At 34.5% G+C, this 20,600-nt stretch overlaps 1 protein-coding gene and 1 pseudogene across 5 annotated transcripts in view; both read left to right on the plus strand.

Annotated features, from left to right (window-relative positions):
• SCLT1 (sodium channel and clathrin linker 1) overlaps positions 1–20,600 on the plus strand; it is a 244,069-nt gene that overhangs the window by 117,159 nt on the left and 106,310 nt on the right. For all 5 annotated transcript variants that reach the window (XM_057705960.1, XM_057705959.1, XM_057705958.1 and 2 more), the window contains exons 12-13: positions 11,955–12,132; positions 14,753–14,851. In XM_057705960.1, the coding sequence (XP_057561943.1) occupies positions 11,955–12,132; positions 14,753–14,851 (277 nt within the window). The remainder of the gene's footprint in view (positions 1–11,954; positions 12,133–14,752; positions 14,852–20,600) is intronic.
• Positions 4,105–4,194, plus strand: LOC130835387 (U6 spliceosomal RNA; annotated as a pseudogene).

A 20,600-nucleotide genomic window follows, 5' to 3' on the forward strand; every position in this document is an offset into this window, starting at 1 on the left:
ACAGCAACTTCCCATTAGCTATCTGTTTTACAGTTGGTAGTGTATATATGTCAATGCTACTCTCTCACTTTGTCCCAGCTTCCCCTTCACTGCCCCCCACCCATCAACTCCATGTCCTCCAATCCATTCTCTGCATCCTCATCCTTATTCTTGCCCTGTCACTGGGTTCATCACTAACATTTTTTTTTTTTTTAGATTCCGTATATATGAGTTAGCATACAGTATTTGTTTTTCTCTTTCTGGCTTACTTAACTCTATATGACAGACTCTAGGTCTATCCACCTCATTGCATATAGCTCCATGTCATTCCTTTTTATGGCTGAGTAATATTCCATTGTATATATGTGCCACGTCTTCTTTATCCATTCCTCTGTTGATGGGCATTTAGGTTGCTTCCATGTCCTGGCTTTTGTAAATAGTGCAGCAATAAACATTATGGTACATGTTTCTTTTTGGATTATGGTTTTCTCTGGGTATATGCCCAGGAGTGGGATTACTGGATCATATGGTAGTTCCATTTTTAGTTTTGTAAGGAACCTCCAAACTGTTTTCCATAGTGTCTGTACCAGCTTACATTCCCACCAATAGTGCAGGAGAGTTCCCTTTTCTCCACACCCTATCCAACATTTATTGTTTCTAGATTTTGTGATGATGGCCATTCTGACCGGTGTGAGGTGATACCTCATTGTAGCTTTGACTTGCATTTCTCTGATGATGAGTGATGTTGAGCATCTTTTCATGTGTTTGTTGGCCATCTGCATGTCTTCTTTGGAGAAATGTCTATTTAGGTCTTCCGCCCATTTGTGGATTGGGTTATTTGTATTTTTGGTATTAAGCTGCACGAGCTGCTTGTATATTTTGGAGATTAATCCTTTGTCCGTTGCTTTGTTGGCAAATATTTTCTCCCATTCTGAGGGTTGTCTTCTTGTCTTGTTTATGGTTTCTTTTGCTGTGCAAAAAAGAAAGCTTTTAAGTTTCATTAGGTCCCATTTGTTTACTCTTGATTTTATTTCCATGATTCTAGGAGGTGGGTCCAAAAGGATCTTGCTTTGATGGATGTCATAGAGTGTTCTGCCTATGTTTTCCTCTAGGAGTTTTATAGTGTCTGGCCTTACATTTAGATCTTGAATCCATGTTGAGTTTATTTTTGTGTGTGGTGTTAGGAAGTGTTCTAATTTCATTCTTTTACACGTTGCTGTCCAGTTTTCCCAGCACCACTTATTGAAGAGGGTGTCTTTTTTTCCATTGTATATTCTTGCCTCCTTTATCAAAGATAAGGTGCCCATATGTGTTTGGGCTTACCTCTGAGTTCTCTATTCTGTTCCATTGATCTTCCTTTCTATTTTTGTGCCAGTACTGTACTGTGTTGATCACTGTGGCCTTGTATTATAGTTTGAAGTCAGGAAGCCTAATTCCACCAACTCAGTCTTTCCTTCTCAAGGTTGCTTTGGCTATTTGGGGTCTTTTGCGTTTCCATACAAATCGTAAGATTTCTTGTTCTAGTTCTGTGAAAAATGCCCTTGGTAATTTGATAGGGATTGTGTTGAATCTGTAAATTGCTTTGGGTAGTATAGTCATTTTCACAATGTTAATTCTTCCAATCCAAGTACATGGTATGTCCCTCCATCTGTTTGTATCGTCTTTGATTTCTTTCATCAGTGCCTTATAGTTTTCTGCATATAGGTCTTTTGCTTCCTTAGGCAGGTTTATTCCTAGGTAGTTTATTCTTTTTGTTGCAGTGGTAAATGGGAGAGTTTCCTTAATTTCTCTTTCTGGCAGGCGGATTCTTAACCACTGTGCCACCTAGGAAGTCCTGGGCTACTTTTCAAATATATTCTGTAGCTTTGTCTTTAATTACTCTTTTAATGCAAATGTGTACCCTAGAATCTTTTGTTGTTTTCTATTGGATATTCCCTTAAGAAACTTGAAAATTGTCATTTGTAATCTATGAAAGATGCAGTGACTATAGCCCATAAAATCGCATTATGGTTTATAGCTGAAAAATCTACTCCGTATGATTGCAATCTGTTACACTCAAAACCAGTGTACTGATCTGAACACATCAAACATCAGGATCTCGGTTCTCGTCACAGATCCATAGCCATTGTTTGTTCAGAAAAAAATTGAACTTCTGTTTCTTGTTCTCCAAAATGTTAATAAAAGTAATTTCTTCGTTCACAGTGGGTTCAGAACTGATTGATTTTAACTGCTAACTTGAGATTTTGATAATAGGAGTTGTAATTTTTAAGTGCTAGGATTTTGGGGTTTTCTTTTCCATTTTTCTCAACTTTTCAGCAGTTGAATGTTTATTTGACTGCTTTCTTGAGTGTGTTTTTTGTTAACCTTAGGAAAAAAGTCTGTGGTTGTAGATTTTTCATTTGTTATTTTAGTAGCATTCTGTGCTATGAAAATAAATGCTGGAGACTTGAAATAGTGAAATCTGAATAAGTGAATTTCACTTCCTTTGATTCTGATAGTATTTCATAAGAAATCAAGTTGTTCATGAATGCTTTGTCTTTTTAGTACTGAAGGCTTTGAGATTTTTATTTTTGTTTTGCTTTTAGTATAAAGTTATAATATAACCTAAGTGAAAGCTTCCTAATAAGAGATTACTGCAGATGTAAGAAAAAAGTTCAGTATTCAGCTGGCTGCCTCTGAAAAGGAAATTTTTACATTGTCTGTCTTTTGGAGCTATTAACTTAATATTGTTTTTATTATGATAACAAAAAAGTTACATTTTAAAGTTTTAAAAAAGTATTGTATTTTTATATAAGAGAAAGCAGAGTTATTTGTGTAGTTGATATGTGTCTGTAAGCAGTGTTCAGCCAGTGTTTTAGGTGTGAATATACCCTATTTAATGGAACTACCAGATTGAAAAGCTATGTTTTAGATGGTCATCTTTATTCCGTAAAATCAGATACATTTTGGCCTCAGTAAATACTTATTATTTATTAAAGTTGTATTTATTCTTCATTTATAAAATTATTATTTGTGATCCTTTCAAATGCCACAAACATCTAAGAAGCATAAATCATTTCCTCCCATCTTCCGAAGAAAGGCCCCCTCCTCCCTGCTTTTTAAGAGATTCATGAGTCCTGGGAATTATCACCAGGGAATGACAGTTCTCTGGGAAAGACTGCTGGTTTGTATATGCTCTCTTCAATAAGGTCAGAGTGAAATGAATAGAATTGCTTTAAACTACCTCTTCGTATTCTTTAATTTGCTATTTCTTTCAAAGTGAGAATATGCCAATAAGACTAAGAATTCAAACCATTGTTCTTTCTTTGTTGTTCTTTGCTTTCTCCCCGCCCCCCCTCCCCCCCATTTTAATAGAAACCATTCTCCCTCAGCTTCCTAGGTTGGAAATCCTAGGCTTTAAATCATTTTTCCTCAAAATGTTGACATTTTCCTCATATTATCTAGCTTCCCACTGTAGAAAAAAATTCCTATGTCATTCAGAATTCCAATTTTGTGTATTTGACCTGTTCCCTCCCACCGCCATCCCAGAGACTTGCAGAATCATCCACCCCACCACCACAATTAATATGCTAAAATTGCAGAATGTGCACATTTAGTAAGAAGTATTTTTCACTTGTTTTACTAGGGGCATTTCAATATAGATTTTCATGTTCCTCAGTTCTAGGAATTTTTTAGGGATTTTTTGTTGAATAATTTTTTTCAGTCTTTTCATTTTTTTTCTTGAACATAATATTAGCTGGATATTAGATCTAATGGATTGATTCCCTAATTTTCCTATTTTTTCTCTCCCATTTTCCATTTCTTCATTTATTTTCTCCTTTATTGGAGGTTTCTTTAAATTTTCTTCTAACTAACCATTTTTTGAATATATTATCTTAGCTATCATAAATTTTTTAAAGAGCCATTTCTTTCCTCTGAATGTTTCTTTTTCTGTATTGTCTTAGTATAAATGTTATATCATCTCTTAATTAAAAATATTAAAATATTTTTTAAGGTTTTGTTCTGCCGTCTGCATTGTCTCTGCTTTCTCTAACATTCCTTTTTTCTGTATGTGTGTCTGTCTACCTTCTAAGGTTTGGTGATCCTTTCTGTCCATTGATATTTAAAAGTAAGACACCAAAGTGCCTGCTTCACCAGCATATATATTAAAAACTGGAATATACAGAGAAAATTAGCATGGCCCACACTCAAATCTATGAAACATTCCATATTTTTAAAATTCAAACTCATAGATACAAAAAACAGATTGATGGTTGCCAGGGATGGGGGTGGGGGGGCAGTGAGTAAAATAGGTGAAGGTGGTCAAAATGTACATACTTACAGTTATGAAAGGAAATGGGTCATGGGGATGTAATATACAGCATGGTGACTATAGTTAATATTACTGTATTGTATATTTGAATGTTGCTAGGAGAATAGATCTTAAAAGTTCTCATCACAAGAAAAAAATTGTAATTGTATATGTGGTGATATTGACTTATTGTGGTGATTATTTCAAAGTATATGCAAATATTGAATTATTATGTTTTACGCCCACAGCTGATATACAACTGTTCCTCAGTATCCACTGGGTTTTGGGTCCAGGACCCCTGTGGATACCAAAATCTGTGGATGTTCAAATCCCTTATATAAAATGGTACAGTGTTTGTATATAACCTGTGCACATCCTCTTATATACTTTAAGTCATCTTTAGATTACTTACTAATACAATATAAATGCTATGTATATAGTTGCCATTGCTCAGCAAAGTTAAGTTTTACCTATTGGAATTTTTTGGAATTTTTTTTTAATATTTTCGATCTCTGGTTGGTTGAATCTGTGATGTGGAAACCACGGATATGGGGGGTTGACTGTAATGTTGTATGTCAATTATATCTCAATTTTTTTAAAAGTAAGACACCAAAAAGTTGATAGGTAGGTAGGTATGTATAGGTGGTGTATATGTATAAGTGATGTATATGTATAGGTATGTATATGTATAGGTGGGCTTATAGTCTGGCAGATTTACTGTGTTATGTTTAGGCAGTGAGCCGGCTTTTTCCTTGGGCAGTCCCCAGATATCAGAATCTGAGGGTGCTCTTTCTTGGGCCAGTTTCTCCAAAGTAGGATCCATCAGTCTTTCGACATGAGCTGGGAAAGGAAGTGCACGACCCTGAGTGTATTCCAAAAACTGAAGAAAGAGTCAGTGGGGGGGGAGGGGGGGCGGTAATAATGTTCCATATACAGACTTTCATTCAGTGCCCTGGGTTTTAGTATGTTTTCTTACCACCAGCTGAACTTGAAATGACAGCCCCTTGCTATACAGTTATAGATACATAGATCTGAATCAATATAATTTAGGTGGAAGTCTCTTCTTTTTTTTTTTTTTTTTTTAAATTGGGGTATAGTTGCTTTACAGTGTTATGTTAGTTTCTGCTATACAGTGAGGGCGAATCAGGTATGTGTATACATATATGTCCTCCCTTTTGGACCTCTGTCCCACCCCCGACCCCCAAATCCCACCTGTCTAGGTAACCGCAAAGCACTGACCTGAGCTCCCTGTGCTATACAGCAGGTTCCCACTAGCTATCTATTTTACACATACTAGTGTATCTATGTCAATCCCAATCTCCCAATTCATCCCAACCCCACTCCCCCCCCCCACCCCCATGTCCTCATAGCCAGCTTCCATGTCCTGGCTATTGTAAATAGTGCTACAGTGAACATTGGGGTGCATGTTTCTTTTTGGATTATGGTTTTCTCAGGGTATATGCCCAGTAGTGGGATTGCTGGGTCATATGGTAGTTCCATTTTGAGGTTTTTAAGGAACCTCCAAACTGTTTTCCATTATGGCTGCACCAATTTACATTCCTACCAACAGTGCAGGAGGGTTCTTTTTTTTTCCGCACTCTCTCCAGCATTTAGTGTCTCTAGATTTTTTGATGATGGCCATCCTGACCAGTGTGAGGGGATAGCTCATTGTGGCTTTGACTTGCATTTCTTTAATGATTAGTGTTGTTGAGCATCTTTTCATGTGTTTGTTAGCCAACTGCATGTCTTATTTGGAGAAATGTCTATTTAGGTCTTCCACCCATTTGTGGATTGGGTTATTTGCTTTTTGGGGATTAAGCTGCATGAGCTGCTTGTATATTTTAGAAATTAATCCTTTGTCAGTTGCTTCATTGGCAAATATTTTCTCTCATCTGAGGGTTGTCATCTTGTCTTGTTTATGGTTTCTTTGGCTGTGCAAAAAGCTTTTAACTTTCATTAGGTCCCATTTGTTTCTTGTTTATATCATTTCCATTATTCAAGGTGGAGAGTTAAAAAGGATCTTGTTTTGATTTATGTTATAGAGTGTTCTGCCTGTGTTTTCCTCTAGGAGTTTTATAGAGTCTGGCCTTACATTTAGGTCTTGAATCCATGTTGAGTTTATTTTTGTATATGGTGTTAGGAAGTGTTCTAATTTCATTCTTTTACACGTTGCTGTCCAGTTTTCCCAGCACCACTTATTGAAGAGGCTGTCTTTTTTCCATTGTATATTCTTGCCTCCTTTATCAAAGATAAGTTGCCATATGTGCATGGGTTTATCTCTGGGCTCTCTATTCTGTTCCATTGATCTATACTTCTGTTTTTTGTGCCAGTACCATACTGTCTTGATCCCTGTAGCCTTGTAGCATAGTTTGAAGTTGGGGAGGCTGATTCTTCCAGCTCCCTCTTTCCTTCTCAAGGTTGCTTTGGCTATTCAGGGTCTTTTGTGTTTCCATACAAATTGTGAGATTTCTTGTTCTAGTTCTGTGAAAAATGCCATTGGTAATTTGATAGGAATTGCGTTGAGTCTGTAAATTACTTTGGGTAGTGTAGTCATTTTCACAGTGTTGATTCTTCCAATCCAAGTACATGGTATATCTCTCCATCTGTTTGTATCGTCTTTGATTTCTTTCATCAGTGTCTTATAGTTTTCTGCATACAGGTCTTTTACCTCCTTAGGTAGGTTTATTTCTAGGTGTTTTATTCTTTTTGTTGCAGTGGTGAGTGGGATTGCTTCTTTAACTTCTCTTTCTGATCTTTCATTGTTAGTGTATAGGAATGCAAGAGATTTCTGTGTATTAATTTTGTATCCTGAAACTTCACCAAATTCATTGATTAGCTCAAGTAGTTTTCTGGTGACATCTTTAGGATTTTCTATCTATAGTATATCATTTGCAGTGACAGATTTACTTCTTTTCCAATTTGGATTCATCTTATTTCTTTTTCTTCTCCGATTGCTGTGGCTGGGACTTCCAAAACTATGTTGAATAGTAGTGGCAAGAGTAGACATCCTTAGGTGGAAGTTCCTATTTGGCACTATAGCATATTTGTTAGAAACACTGACTCTGGACCCAAACTGACTGAGTTCAAACTCCAGCTTCACCAATAACTTGATCAATAACTTTGTGCAGGTTGCTTACCCTCTTTGTACTTCCGTCTCTCTATTTATAAAATAAATATAATGATTTAACCTACCTCATAATTTATATGATATAACCTCAAATCCTACCTCATAGGCTAATGCTATAACCTATTTCATAGCATTGTTGAAGAAACTGGGGATTATGTTTTCTTTAACATGTGTAAAGTACATAGAATAAAGAACGTTCTTACAAGTGTTTACTGTTATCATTGTGGTCACTATTATTATAAAGAGGGAACTTGGCCCAGTTTTAGTAAGTTGAAAGAAAGGGTTCATATAAGATTTGGCTGCAGAGCATATAGAAGTGCTTTATGAGAATAATAACAGTAGTAATACATCTTTTATGTTATAAAATTATGGAAAACTTTAAATTATGAAGCTGATGATCTGAATCTACTTTCCTATAACTGCACCCCTAACACCAGTGTGACTTTTCAGAGCCAAATGGTTGCTGGGGCTGTTGAACTGTTGAATACATGTGAAACCTTTAGTTGCAAGGCTTTTTCTGACATGCGTAGATGTGAAGTCTGGAGGTTAGTGTCAGAGAGCCTGGACTGAGGATTGAAATTCACAGAGTCCTAAACAAAGCTTCCCTCTTGATATCCATGGACTCTTGGGAGATGAAGATGGTACAAACCCTTCATGAGTCCACCTCCTCTGCCTGGTCCCCAAGAGGCCATGGTGAGATGAATGTGTGAACTGATGGTAGTAAAGTGCCAGCTGTCCCATACCTCTGTGGGAGAGGTAGAGATTGTTTCATCTTCTACCACAATGCTTTAACCAAACTAAGATGGAATGAATAATGTCATATATGTAAATCATTAAAGTATGAGAGGACTATATTCCATTAAAAAGCAGAAACCTGCAGATTTTGATTAAAGGCTAGTCGTGTTATTTTAGAAAATACTTAAAACAAAGAATAAGTGAACTAGAACAGAGGTATCAAGGAAGGAAAGATAAAGAAGATTTGTCTTTAATTTAAAATAAAGGTTTTAAAAATAAATAAGTGGGACCTAATGAAACTTAAAAGTTTTTGCACAGCAAAGCAAACTATAAACAAGTCAAAAGACAACCTTCAGAATGGGAGAAAATATTTGCAAATGAATCAACAAAGGATTAATCTCCAAAATATATAAACAGTTCATGCAGCTTAGTATAAAAAAAACAAACAACCCAATCAAAAAAGACCTAAATAGGCATTTCTCCAAAGAAGACATACAGGTGGCCAAGAGGCACATGAAAAGCTGCTCAGCGTCACTAATTATTAGAGAAATGCAAATCAAAACTACAATGAGGTATCACCTCACACTGGTTAGAATGGGCATCATCAGAAAATCTGAAAACAATAAATGCTGGAGAGGGTGTGGAGAAAAGGGAACTCTCTTTTACTGTTGATGGGAATGTAAACTGATAAAGCCACTATGGAGAACAGTAAGGGGATTCCTTGAAGAACTAAAAGTAGAATTACCATATGACCCAGCAATCCCACTACTGGGCATATATACCCAGAGAACACCATAATTCAGAGAGACACATTTACCCCAGTGTTCACTGCAGCACTGTTTACAATAGCCAGGCCATGGAAGCAACCTAAATGTCCATCAACAGACAAATGGATAAATAAGATATGTACATATATACAGTGGAATATTACTCAGCCCTAAAAAGGAGTGAAATTGGGACATTTGTGGAGACATGGATGGGCCTGGAGACTGTCATGCAGAGTGAAGTGAGTCAGAAGGAGAAAAACAAATATCGTATATTAATGCATATTTGCAGAATACAGAAAAATGGTAGAGATCAACCAGTTTGCAAGACAGAAATAGAGCCACAGATGTAGAGAACAAACATATAGACACCAAAGAGGGAAAGCGGGGGGCGGGGGGGAATGGGGGGGGATGAATTGGGAGATTGGGATTGCCATATGTACATTACTAATAAGAAAAAAAATATCAAATTGTACACTTTAAATATATGCAGTTCATTGTATGTCCAAAAAAAAAATTATATAGCTAGTCTCTAGTTGGTTTGTGACATATGTCAGGAGAAATCCTTCCAGAAAATTATCTAAGGAAATTATCGAATGGTAGGCTAATAGGTTATGCACAAAGATTATAATTACAATGTTATTTAATTAATAAAAAATTACAGTAAAGCCAAATATCTAAAATAATAATAATAAAATAAAAAAATAAAGGTTTTAGTGGAGAATATTAACAACTGTAAACAAAAAGAAAACAAGAATGACAATATTAATATCACACAAGGTAGGGTTTAATGGTAAAAGCAGTAAGCAGAATAAAGAAGAACCTTATGTAATGAAAGAAAATCACCATTTTGTAAAAGGTACAACATTAATAAACCTAAATATGGCATATAATAGGACATCTAAATATGTTATGCAAAAGCTAGGAAATGCAGGGGTGACAATAAAAATACAGTTATGGGCATTATGGCTTCTCATGCCACCACTTAGGAAAGAAATGCCTGAAAAAAACAAAGGGACGTGTAATGTAAGGGAAGAATTTTGTTACCAGAACATATCAGAACATGTTATAAAGTCACTATAATCAAATTAATATGACTTGGACATAGACTAGACAAATAGGTCAGTGAGTCATGACAGTCCATAAGTAAATCATGATATTTGCATATTTTAGGTGTGATAAGGGGTTATTTCAGTTCATCAGATACTAATGGTACTCACAGAACTGGCCATCAATCTGGAAGGAAGTTAAATTGAAACCCTCTCTTATAGCACTTTCAGAAGTAAATTCCAGGTTGATTAAAGATTTACAGGCTAAACTATTAAAGGCATAACACTTTTTTGAGGAAATCTAGGAGCTTACATTAACAATCTATGGATAAGGGAGATCATCTTTATAAAAACTGAAATCCCAGATGTTGAAAAAAATAGTCAAATTTAGCTGTATTCAAGTGAGCATTTTTAGTGTAATAAAGATTTCCTAAGTAGAGTCAATAGACAACAAACTAAAAAGTAGATTTGGGAAAAAATATTTGCAGCCTACAGAACAGACTGAGGGTTCAATATCTTAATATTCAAAAAGTTCTTATAAAGGAACAAGCAAATATATATCGTATATAGTAAAGTTATAACAATTATAACAAGTAAATAAGCATCAGGAAGAAAATAGGCAAAGAATATGAAAAGGAAATTCAAAGAAGACAATTCACGTGGCTAACAAACTTTTAAAATATGCTTAAACTCTCCAGTAATTAGGGAGATACAAATTATCAATGAGGAGAAGTTATATCCATCAGACTAGGAAAGAAAAGAGCTTCTGGATGTATTGCTTGAGGAGATTTTTACAAGATATTATTGAATAAGAAAAGCAAGTGAAGAAAAGCATATATACCATGATCTTAATTTTTATAACACAAAAAATTATGTTTAAAAACCTGTGGATAGATGAATGGATAAAGAAGATGTGGCACATGTATACAATGGAATATTACTCGGCCATAAAAATGGGTGAAATTGAGCTGTTTGTACTTAGGTGGATGGACCTAGAGTCTGTCATACAGAATGAAGTAAGCCAAAAAGAGAAAAACAAATACCGTATGCTAACACATATTTATGGAATCTAGAAAAATGGTACTGATGAACCTAGTGGCAGGGTAGGAATAGAGATGCAGGTGTAGAGAACAGACTTAAGGACACCAGGGGGAGGGGAAGCTGGGACGTAGTGAGAGAGTAGCATCGACATATACACACTAACAAATGTAAAATAGATGGCTAGTGGGAAGCTTATACAGAGCACAGGGAGACCAGCTTGATGACCTGTGAAGGTGAAGACTTAAAGGGGTGGGATAGGGAGGTTGGGAGGGAGGCTCAGGAGGGAGGGGATATGGGGATGTATGTATACAAGTGGCTGATTCACTTTGTTGTATAGCAGAAAGTGACACAATACTGTAAAGCAATTATACTCCAGTAAAGATTAAAAAAAAACACATACAAAAAGCCTGTGGATAGATGTGTATATACTGTGTATATATATTTATGTGTATACGAGTATGTATATAAGAATCACACATGATTTTATGAACATGGAAAGATATACATTAGTAAGTTAACATAGGTTCCTTGGGTAGAGAGTAGTAAAGGGGAGCCCGGCAAAAAAGTAAAAGACGAAAAGACCATATACATAGAAAGAACAACTTATATTTTAAGGATTTGCTTTATAACACTGTCACGTAACTATATAAGATGGTATGAGTTAACATAAGTAGAAAGTGTAGAAAATGTAACATAATCAGAGTAAGAATATCTAGGCTCAGTCTAAGCCCCACTGCTCATTATTCATATGACCTTAATTAAATGTTTAAGCTCTCTGGGTCTGTTTGTTATTCTTTTAAATGGAAATGATGAAACCTACTTTACAGAACTTTTGTGTGAATCAAATGAGAAAATACATGTGAAAGTAACTAGAATAATGCTTGTCCTATAATAGACGCTCTGTAAACCTCCTATCTCCTTCCTTTTTAAAAATATTTAACTTTCTCAATATGCCTATTAATTTTTAGATTATGTGTGGCAATCCAAGAAGCTACCCAATTAAGAGCAGAAAAAACACATTTGGAAAAACAGACCAGAGAATTACAAGCAAAGTGCAATGAATTAGAAAATGAGAAATATGAAGCTATTGTAAGAGCCAGAAATAGCATGCAACTCCTAGAAGAAGCTAATCTTCAGAAAAATCAGGTAAGAAAACTAGTAAACAAGTTTATAAGTAATAGTGAATAGATAATAAATAAAATAATGAAATACTGAACATTCCCCCATATTACCTGATAGTAAGGGAATCAGTAACTATGCAATGAATGCATAAAAATGAAATTGCTCTGCTCACCAATAATAGTATACTATTGATACATTCTTGGTGTTAAGACTTAACGTCATAAAATATGATAAAATGTCAACCCTCTCCTAAAACTTTCATTAGACATTTTTTTATATCTGCAATCCTTGTGTAACTAATCTTCATCCCCTGTAGTCTCATACTTTAAAAAAAAAATCTGTTAAAGCATTTTACTGCAGTATGTATATGCTATATTTTAGTCATTTGAATCAGATGAATCTTATTAATCTTTATTCCCCCTTCATTATCTACACAATTACTCTAATAGAACAGAAGCTTCTCTTCTATAATTGATAGGAATTAAATTTAGCTATAAAGATTTATTAACTGGAGTCTTCACGTCATTGTTCTTTTTTTCTTTTAACCCTCTAACAATTGTGATTTCTGTGCTATCACATATCATGGCTTTTGTCTTTTACCACTTTCCTTTAATGGTATTTAGTTTCTAGAAGTCACAAAATAGATTTGTTTTTAATGTTGCTGGCTCCCTTATGTAGATATGATTAAATTCCTATTTCATTTAATCAACATTTATGGAATACCTAGTATATGCAGAGTATTCCTGTGGGAAGTATGGGGAGTACAAAGGAAATACTTTGTTTTATTTGTTTTCTTTTTATGTGATAGAGAGTTTTCCAAGAGAGCTATTAAAAACAAAACAAGCTTAAGTTGCATGTTAAGAAGCTACTAAGAAATAAAAAAGAAATAATTATCCAAATCTAAGCTATGGGAATGCTAAGCTGTTTTTTATATCTTTCAGATAATATTCCCTTCTGTGATCTGAATGCTGTCTTTTAGAATGGATGAAAGGCACAAAATACATAGTATGCTTGGGAATTCCTGTAAACACCTAAGTTAACTAGAAAAATTAAGAGCAGGGCAAAATTGTTTCTCTCTCTCCTCTGAAGCCTGATCACATGAGCATTCTTAACGTTAGGTCATGAAGGTGAACATTTTGTGTGGAGCACTATGGACAGAGAAGGCAGTAGTGATACTCATTACCTGTCCCTTAAATCTTCTCACCCAAGTCTCAAGTCCACAGATTGGACTTGAGTCATACACTGCCACTGTATGGCTACAGTGTTAAGTTCCCTCTTGACTCATTGCTTAATTGCCAGAGGGTTCCCACTGTCGGTTGCTTATTCCAAGAAGTCAAGGGTTCTCTCAACCAACCATACAAATGGGCATGAAGCACAACCTTAGCATAGTTTTCTTATGAAACCTGCCTTTTTCCCATTGTCCCATTCTCCCCCCAAAGTTGTTACGTCCAAACAGCTGTTACTTCTCACTAGCTTACCTATTTAAGTAGGGGGAAATTTATTAAACAGTGGGAAAAAAAAAAAAAACCAGATAGGAATGTGTATGGTATCTTTGGAAGACAGTGGGATCAGAACACAGAGGCACTTTTATGTAATGAGCAAAAAAAAAGAAAAACTTCACTCAAACCTAAAATTGGAAGAGTTCCAGGCTCCGGAAGATATTTGAACTAGAGATATAAACTTGGGACTTGCCTGCCTATAAATGATATTTAAAACCACAAGATTGGATTAGACCACCAAGGGATGAATGTGGATAGAGAAAAGGACCAAGGACTAAGACGGGTAGTTCAATAATAAAGAGATTCAGGAGAAGAGGAAGAAACACCAATGCAGACTAAAAAGGAATAATCAGTGAATTAAGAGGAAAACCAATATTACGGTGTGCTAAAAGCCCAGTAAAGGAAGTAAAACAAGGAGAAGAAAGTCATCAATTATCTCAAGTGCTGCTTGACAGATCAGATAAGATAATTATGCAAAATTGACTCATGGGTTAGCAGTATAGGGATGATGGGTGGTGAAAGCCTGATTGGAGTGAACATGACAGAAAGTTTTAGAAATGAGCAAGTGCAGACTTTAGAGGAGTTTTGTTCCCAGGGAAGCAAAGAAATAGGGTGTGACTGACAACAGAACTAGGATTATAGGAGTATTTTTTAGGGGAGATGAAATGATTGGTTGGTTAGAAATGTCATGGCGACGAAGTAGGTGGTGTCTACGTGATGGAGGTATGAGGTGACAAGGGACATAATTTGAATAAAACCAAACAGTGGAAAGAAAGTTAAATCCAAGAGATTTTTCCATGAATATAAGATTTAGATTTGATAACTTATTTTACGCAGGGAATAAAGCAGAAGGAAAATTCAAAAATAATTCCAGCTGTAGAGATTGGAAGAGTGATGGTACTGGCTGAAATAAATATCAAAGGAGAAGAATAAATTTTTAGTTAGGACAAGGTCAGGTGAGGAGGTTAGGGAAAATAAATATCATTCATAATTTAGGCAGGATCTCCAAGTGGAGATGTCTCAGAAGTTTCTAATAAAATGTATGCTTTCAAGAAAGTGATTAGTGGATAGGTTTTTACTCATTTATTATGTAATCTCTATTAATAATGATGTGATCTATATTAACATCAAATTATTTTCTGAAGGCTCTGCTTGAGGAGAAGCAAAAAGAAGAAGATATAGAGAAAATGAAAGAAACAGTTTCTCGACTTGTGCAAGATGCTGCCATAAGAACCAGGAAGGAAGTAAGGGGGTTTTAATTATATTTAAAATTCCAAAATTTTACAGAATTTCACAGCTTAAGACTAGATACTACCTGAGTTTTTGCCTTATGGACATAGCTAATTAACTGTCAGCTGATTGTATCAATTGTGCTAAATTTCAAATAAAAATCATCTCATGATAGTAGCCCCTAACATTAGCCCTAGAGTGAGATAGAGGTAGGGGGCTGGAGAATTGGGAAGGAGAGAGATTTAGGCTAGAAATGTAATGAAGGTTAACACACCTGAAGTATGAAGTTAAGAAGAAGGGTCAAAAAGAAACTTAGAATACATAAGAAGCAAGAGAAGAAAACCTACTGTTACTTGCAGTATCTTAGAGTATCTTAGGACCAGAGTACTAGAGAAATCTGCTTTAACCTCTTATTTTATTGGTAATGAAGCTGAAACCCCTGAGAGGTTATTGACTCACTCAAAATTGTATACTAATTAAAGCCAGAACTTAGACTTACACCTTCTTGCTATACTGAGCCCAGCGTTCTTTCGATCACATTATGCTGATACCTATATGATTTGTGAATTGTGTTGTTGTTTGCAATTCCATTATCAAGACAAAATCTTATATTTTTTGTTAAAGCGATGAGTTGTTTCTTGGTTTGAATCGCGAGCCTTGTGAAAGTTAAAACTGTCTTGGAAATATAAGTTTGCTTTCATATAAGGAGACAGGGAAGACATAACATTTATTTCCCTTTTCCTCTGGTATGGATATGAATTTATTCATAAGTGGTGTAAAGTTAAAAAGTATAGTGAGTTTAGGAGGAAGAAACCACAAAAACCCATTTTAAAGATGAGAAAACTAAAAAACAGAGTAGATAACTAACTTGCTTAGGGCTCCACGTCTGTGAAATAGCAGAACAGGGGTGCAGATGAGCTCTGCTCTTAATTACTGTGAGAAATTGCTGATCATTCATTTTGTATCTTTTTATTTTTAGAAAACTACAAATACATAAAAAGGAAAGAGCTGTACAATGAACACTTATTTACCTCTCACCCAGAAAACTCCTGGTGTCTTGCTACACCCATTCCATCTCTATGTACATACACACTCTTCCCTTTTGCCAAACATTTAGACATAGGCTGCAGGCCTCAGGACACTTCATCTTGGCACCTGTTTCTCCAGAAAAAGGACATTTTGCTACACAACCACACCACTATTACCATATCTTTAAAAAAAATCAATATTACTTCAATCCACAATCGAATTTCCCTAAAATATTCTTTATAGCTGTTGGTTTTTAAAATTCAGGGTCTAGTCCATGTTTATGCATCATTGTATTTGACTGCCATGTCTCTGTAGTCTCCCTCAATTTAACCCAGTTCCCTGCCTTCCTTTGGATATGACAAAGAATCCTTTGTAGAATCCAGGCCAGTTGTCCTTCAGAATATGCCACATCTGGATTTGTGTGACTCTATCATTTTGAATAGATTCAGGTCATTTGCGGCAGAGCGATATGTATACCTACATCCCACTTCATCACAACAGAAAGCGATAATGTCAGTTGTACATTGGTGAAGCTAAGCTTGACCACATGGTTAAGCTGATAAGACCAGATTTTTCCATTGTGTACTTTATAAATAATTGGGGAAGATACTTAAAGACCATACTGGTATGCTTTTCCATCAAAATCTTTCATGCAGTGGTTTTATCATCTATTGATAATCCTTGCCTAAAATAAATAAATATATGGGGTAAATAGAAATTACTATATTATAATTCTGTCAGTCTTTCTATACATTTATTAGCTGTTATTTTTTGGTGGAGTCCTCCCCCCTTTTATAATATCATGATGGATTCATGGATCTTTTTTTATTTTTTTATTTCATTATCCATTACCATCAGTCTTCTTTTTTATTCTCAAATTCTCTCTCTAGTTTTCCTAAATAAATGATATTTCTCTCCCATCTTGTACTTTCCTTGCCTCAGACCTGGAATCAGCCAGCCACTTTTCCAAAAACCCTTGATTGTAATTTTTTAATTTGATATTTTTGTCAGATACATGAATTTGCAAAAGTAGAAATTCCTGTTTTCATTTTTACTGTAATACTTACAGTAAAATACTTTCCTGCATATTCATAAAGACTGTCTATGAAATTATTTACATAAGTGATTGAAAACTAAACTTTCCTTTAAAATGAGCTTCTATAAGATAGGTGGATACACTGTATATTCTTCCACTGGTTAAAGTAAAGATGTTAATTTTTTTTCTTACCTGTATTTTTCTGCAGGCAGTATTATTTTCTCTCCTAGTTAAATTGATTAAACTGGTTTTTGAAACCTCATCAGTTAAGAAAAATAAACATGCTTGCTTTTCTCCCAAGCAACTAAGTAGTAGAGATTTTGTTCCAACAAAGTTGAAAGGTTTCTTGATGTAAAAGTATTTCTTAGAATTCTATTACTTTGTCAGTGTCTGGCTGAAATAAGATTTCCCAAGATAAAATTAATAATTTGAAACAGAATCCAAACTAACTCCTGGATTTTTTTTATTCCTAATCTTGTATATCCTTTCTGTAGAAGCCCCTGTCCTGTTCTTGGGGTTGAGAATACTACAACTTTGGTTGTAATTTAAAATATTTTTATAACATACCTTTAAAGTAGACTAAGAAATTTCATGGCTTTTAATGATAAAAATGTTTTATCAAAGTATTCATGGTATGAGAATTCATCTAATTTTATAATTCTAAGATAAATTCACATTGTTTTTAAGGTTGGTGGAGGTTGTCTTTTGCATGAATCCTTGAATAATCTCAGTATAATTTTTCAGAAGTGTTGTGGTCTCAATGTTCAGTCTAAACCCTTCTTCAAACATGGGTAGTCAACTGCCTCCTAATGTCTAGTTATCAGTCTTACCAGGCATCTGAAGCTCAACATGTCTGAAACTCAGCTTCCCTCTCTTGCTCCTGTATCTTTCCTTCCTTATGGGTTTCCCTTATTTCGTTGTATCCAGCTTTTTCCTGCTATTCCAACAATTCAATCAAGTATTTATTGAGCACTTCCTATGTGCCTAGCACCCTGCCCTCTCCAAGTTCTACACTATTGCCAAGTTGATTTTTTAGGAAAATTTTTTATTATTATTAAAAAGTAAACATACTATAGAAAGAAATGGAAAATGTATAAGAGTATGGGGTTGGCCAAAAACTAACATCTTAGAGAAAAACCCGAGCAAAATTTTTGGCCAGTCCAATATGTAAAAGAAAATTATGATCACTTAAAATTCCACTATCCAGAAATAAGTACATTTTTAGTGTCATCCTTTGAATTTTCATTTAATCGCAAATTGTCAGTGATATGGTATAATTATGATGTAACTTTGGTGTATGGTATCTGTGAAACAGAAAATTCTGGAGCTATACATACCAACCTGTGAACAGTGTTAAACCTAGGAGGTAGAATAATGAGGAACCTTTCACGTTTTACATAATATATTTCTGCAGACTAGGAATTTCAAAGAGTAGGCATGATTTTTGTAAACAAACTATATATATTATATAATATCTTAATACATGAAATATATATTTTCTGTTCATTTGTATTTTAAATATATATTTTTTAATGTTTTTGTTTGAAAATTTTCAGCTCTGTTGGTGGTAATTGCCCTGTTTATTACAACTTGAAGTGTCTTGCAATATGTAGAATTAACCTGTCGAACTGGGGATAATTAATGTCTAAAGACTTCATAAGTATTACAAGTATTACCTATTTTTATTAGGTAAAGTAAATATGATTAACAAATTGTCGCATGTTTCTGTTCTGGCTATAAAATTGAACAAAATATGACAATAACTTGTTTCTTTAAAATATGGAAATAGGTATTTCTTGGATATCTCTCAAACAAATAGAATTTGTGGGGAAAAAACATTGTTTTTTAACTTCTGATTTTAAATCATGGCCTAAAGTTTGGTGATCAAAATTACATTCATCTAGTTAAGCAATATTAGCACCACCAACTTTGCCTTTTCTATTCCTATATCTTGTTAATATACTTTACTATTTGGTTTATAAATATTCTTAATAGCCATGAAATTATAGAAGAACATGTTTATGTAAAGAAAGTAAGGTTAGGGTAAGAGAGGAATTTTAGTCCTCATACAGACTTCTGAACCCCAGCCACAGAAAACTACCTCCCAGATATGTATATTTGGTCACATAACAAGGTTTACATTGTGTTTTTATCAGATACTAACCCCTGAAAATTCCCTATGACCTTTGGAGCACAGACTTTTACTAGTGATATCCCATCAACATCAGTAGTCCTACACAGTCTTTTTTTTCAAAAGAGTATGAATATAATTCACTGAATTTGTCAGCATTACTGTAAAAATATTTCAAAATTTATATACTCCTATGGTCATAAACCCTCATGTTACCTGCATCACTTCTAGATACTAAAAAGAACACTTTAAAACAACTATGTGAGAGAGAGACAGACATGACTGGACTTATAAGAACCAAAATTATTTTATTCTGAGAACCTTCATACCTTGGTTTCTGCCTTAATATTCCTCATGTGTAATGGGGATAATAGCCACTTTATCATGTTGCTGTAAGAACTGAGATGATAACACATAAAGCACTCTGAACACTTTATAACATCTTCAGGCTCCGTAAATGCTCACTAAGATGTCACTGACCTGTACATAGGATGGACTGATCCCTAATATAGTTATTCATAGGAAAAGTCTACATCTAATTACAACCTCAAATGGAATGAAAATGGACTCACAGATAATGTGTTTGGCAGGCCTTCAAAAAGATGACTCTAGTTTAATTAACCAAAGTATATGGCAGTGTTGTAAATATTCTAAAGATGGTTTACATCATGTTTTAGAAATAATCCATTTTATAAATCCTGGAATAGTTCCAGAAACTTTTGGGTCATAAATGTTTACTGATGATATATCATCAGTATCACTATTCTTCATGGGCTTTTTAAAAATGTGAGTAGATGTTAGAAGAAAATATTGTCATAGGAGCCATCCTGAGGAGACATGACTAATTCTTAAAAATACTCTATACACATAAATTGTAGTATTTCTGAAGATATTTAACTGCTAATTAAAATAAGGGTTTTTCTTACAAAGTACTTTGGCACTAAAATATGATGTGTAATATAAAAATCTTCCTCTGTTTATAAAACAAAAGCACCTTAAAAGTTATTAATTACATTTTTAGTGTATAATTCAGTTTTTCTCTTGCTCTGTGGCAGCAGATCTCAAAGTATTGTTCAGCTGATCTGCAAAGTCATACCTACTTTCATAATTATAGTTAAAACAGTTTGTTTTTTTTCATACTCATTCTCTCATGACTTTGCAGTGTTGTTTTCCACAAGTTGATGGTATGCAACAATACAACAGCTTGAACATGGAAATAGATATGACAGTCTATCTTCTGTTAAGCCAGAGACATTAAGGAAATTCACAAAAATGTAAAATAATACCACTCTTCTAAGTATTTTTCTAATTTTTGAAAAATATACATATTTTCACGGAAGTGTTTTTTATGTTAACCTGTAATGACTTCAGTTATTATTATTTGTAAAATGATTAATAAGTAAATATTTGATATGTTCTGTTTTCATTTTTTTTTATTGGAATATAATTGCTTTACACTCTTGAACCAGTTTTTGAGGTACACCAAAGTGAATCAGCTGTATTTCTACACATATACCCATATTCCCTCCCTCCCTCGACTCCCCCCACCCTCCCTGTCCTGGCCCTC

This window comes from Hippopotamus amphibius, chromosome 13, assembly GCF_030028045.1.
Source record: "Hippopotamus amphibius kiboko isolate mHipAmp2 chromosome 13, mHipAmp2.hap2, whole genome shotgun sequence".
Classification (NCBI taxonomy): Eukaryota; Metazoa; Chordata; class Mammalia; order Artiodactyla; family Hippopotamidae; genus Hippopotamus; species Hippopotamus amphibius.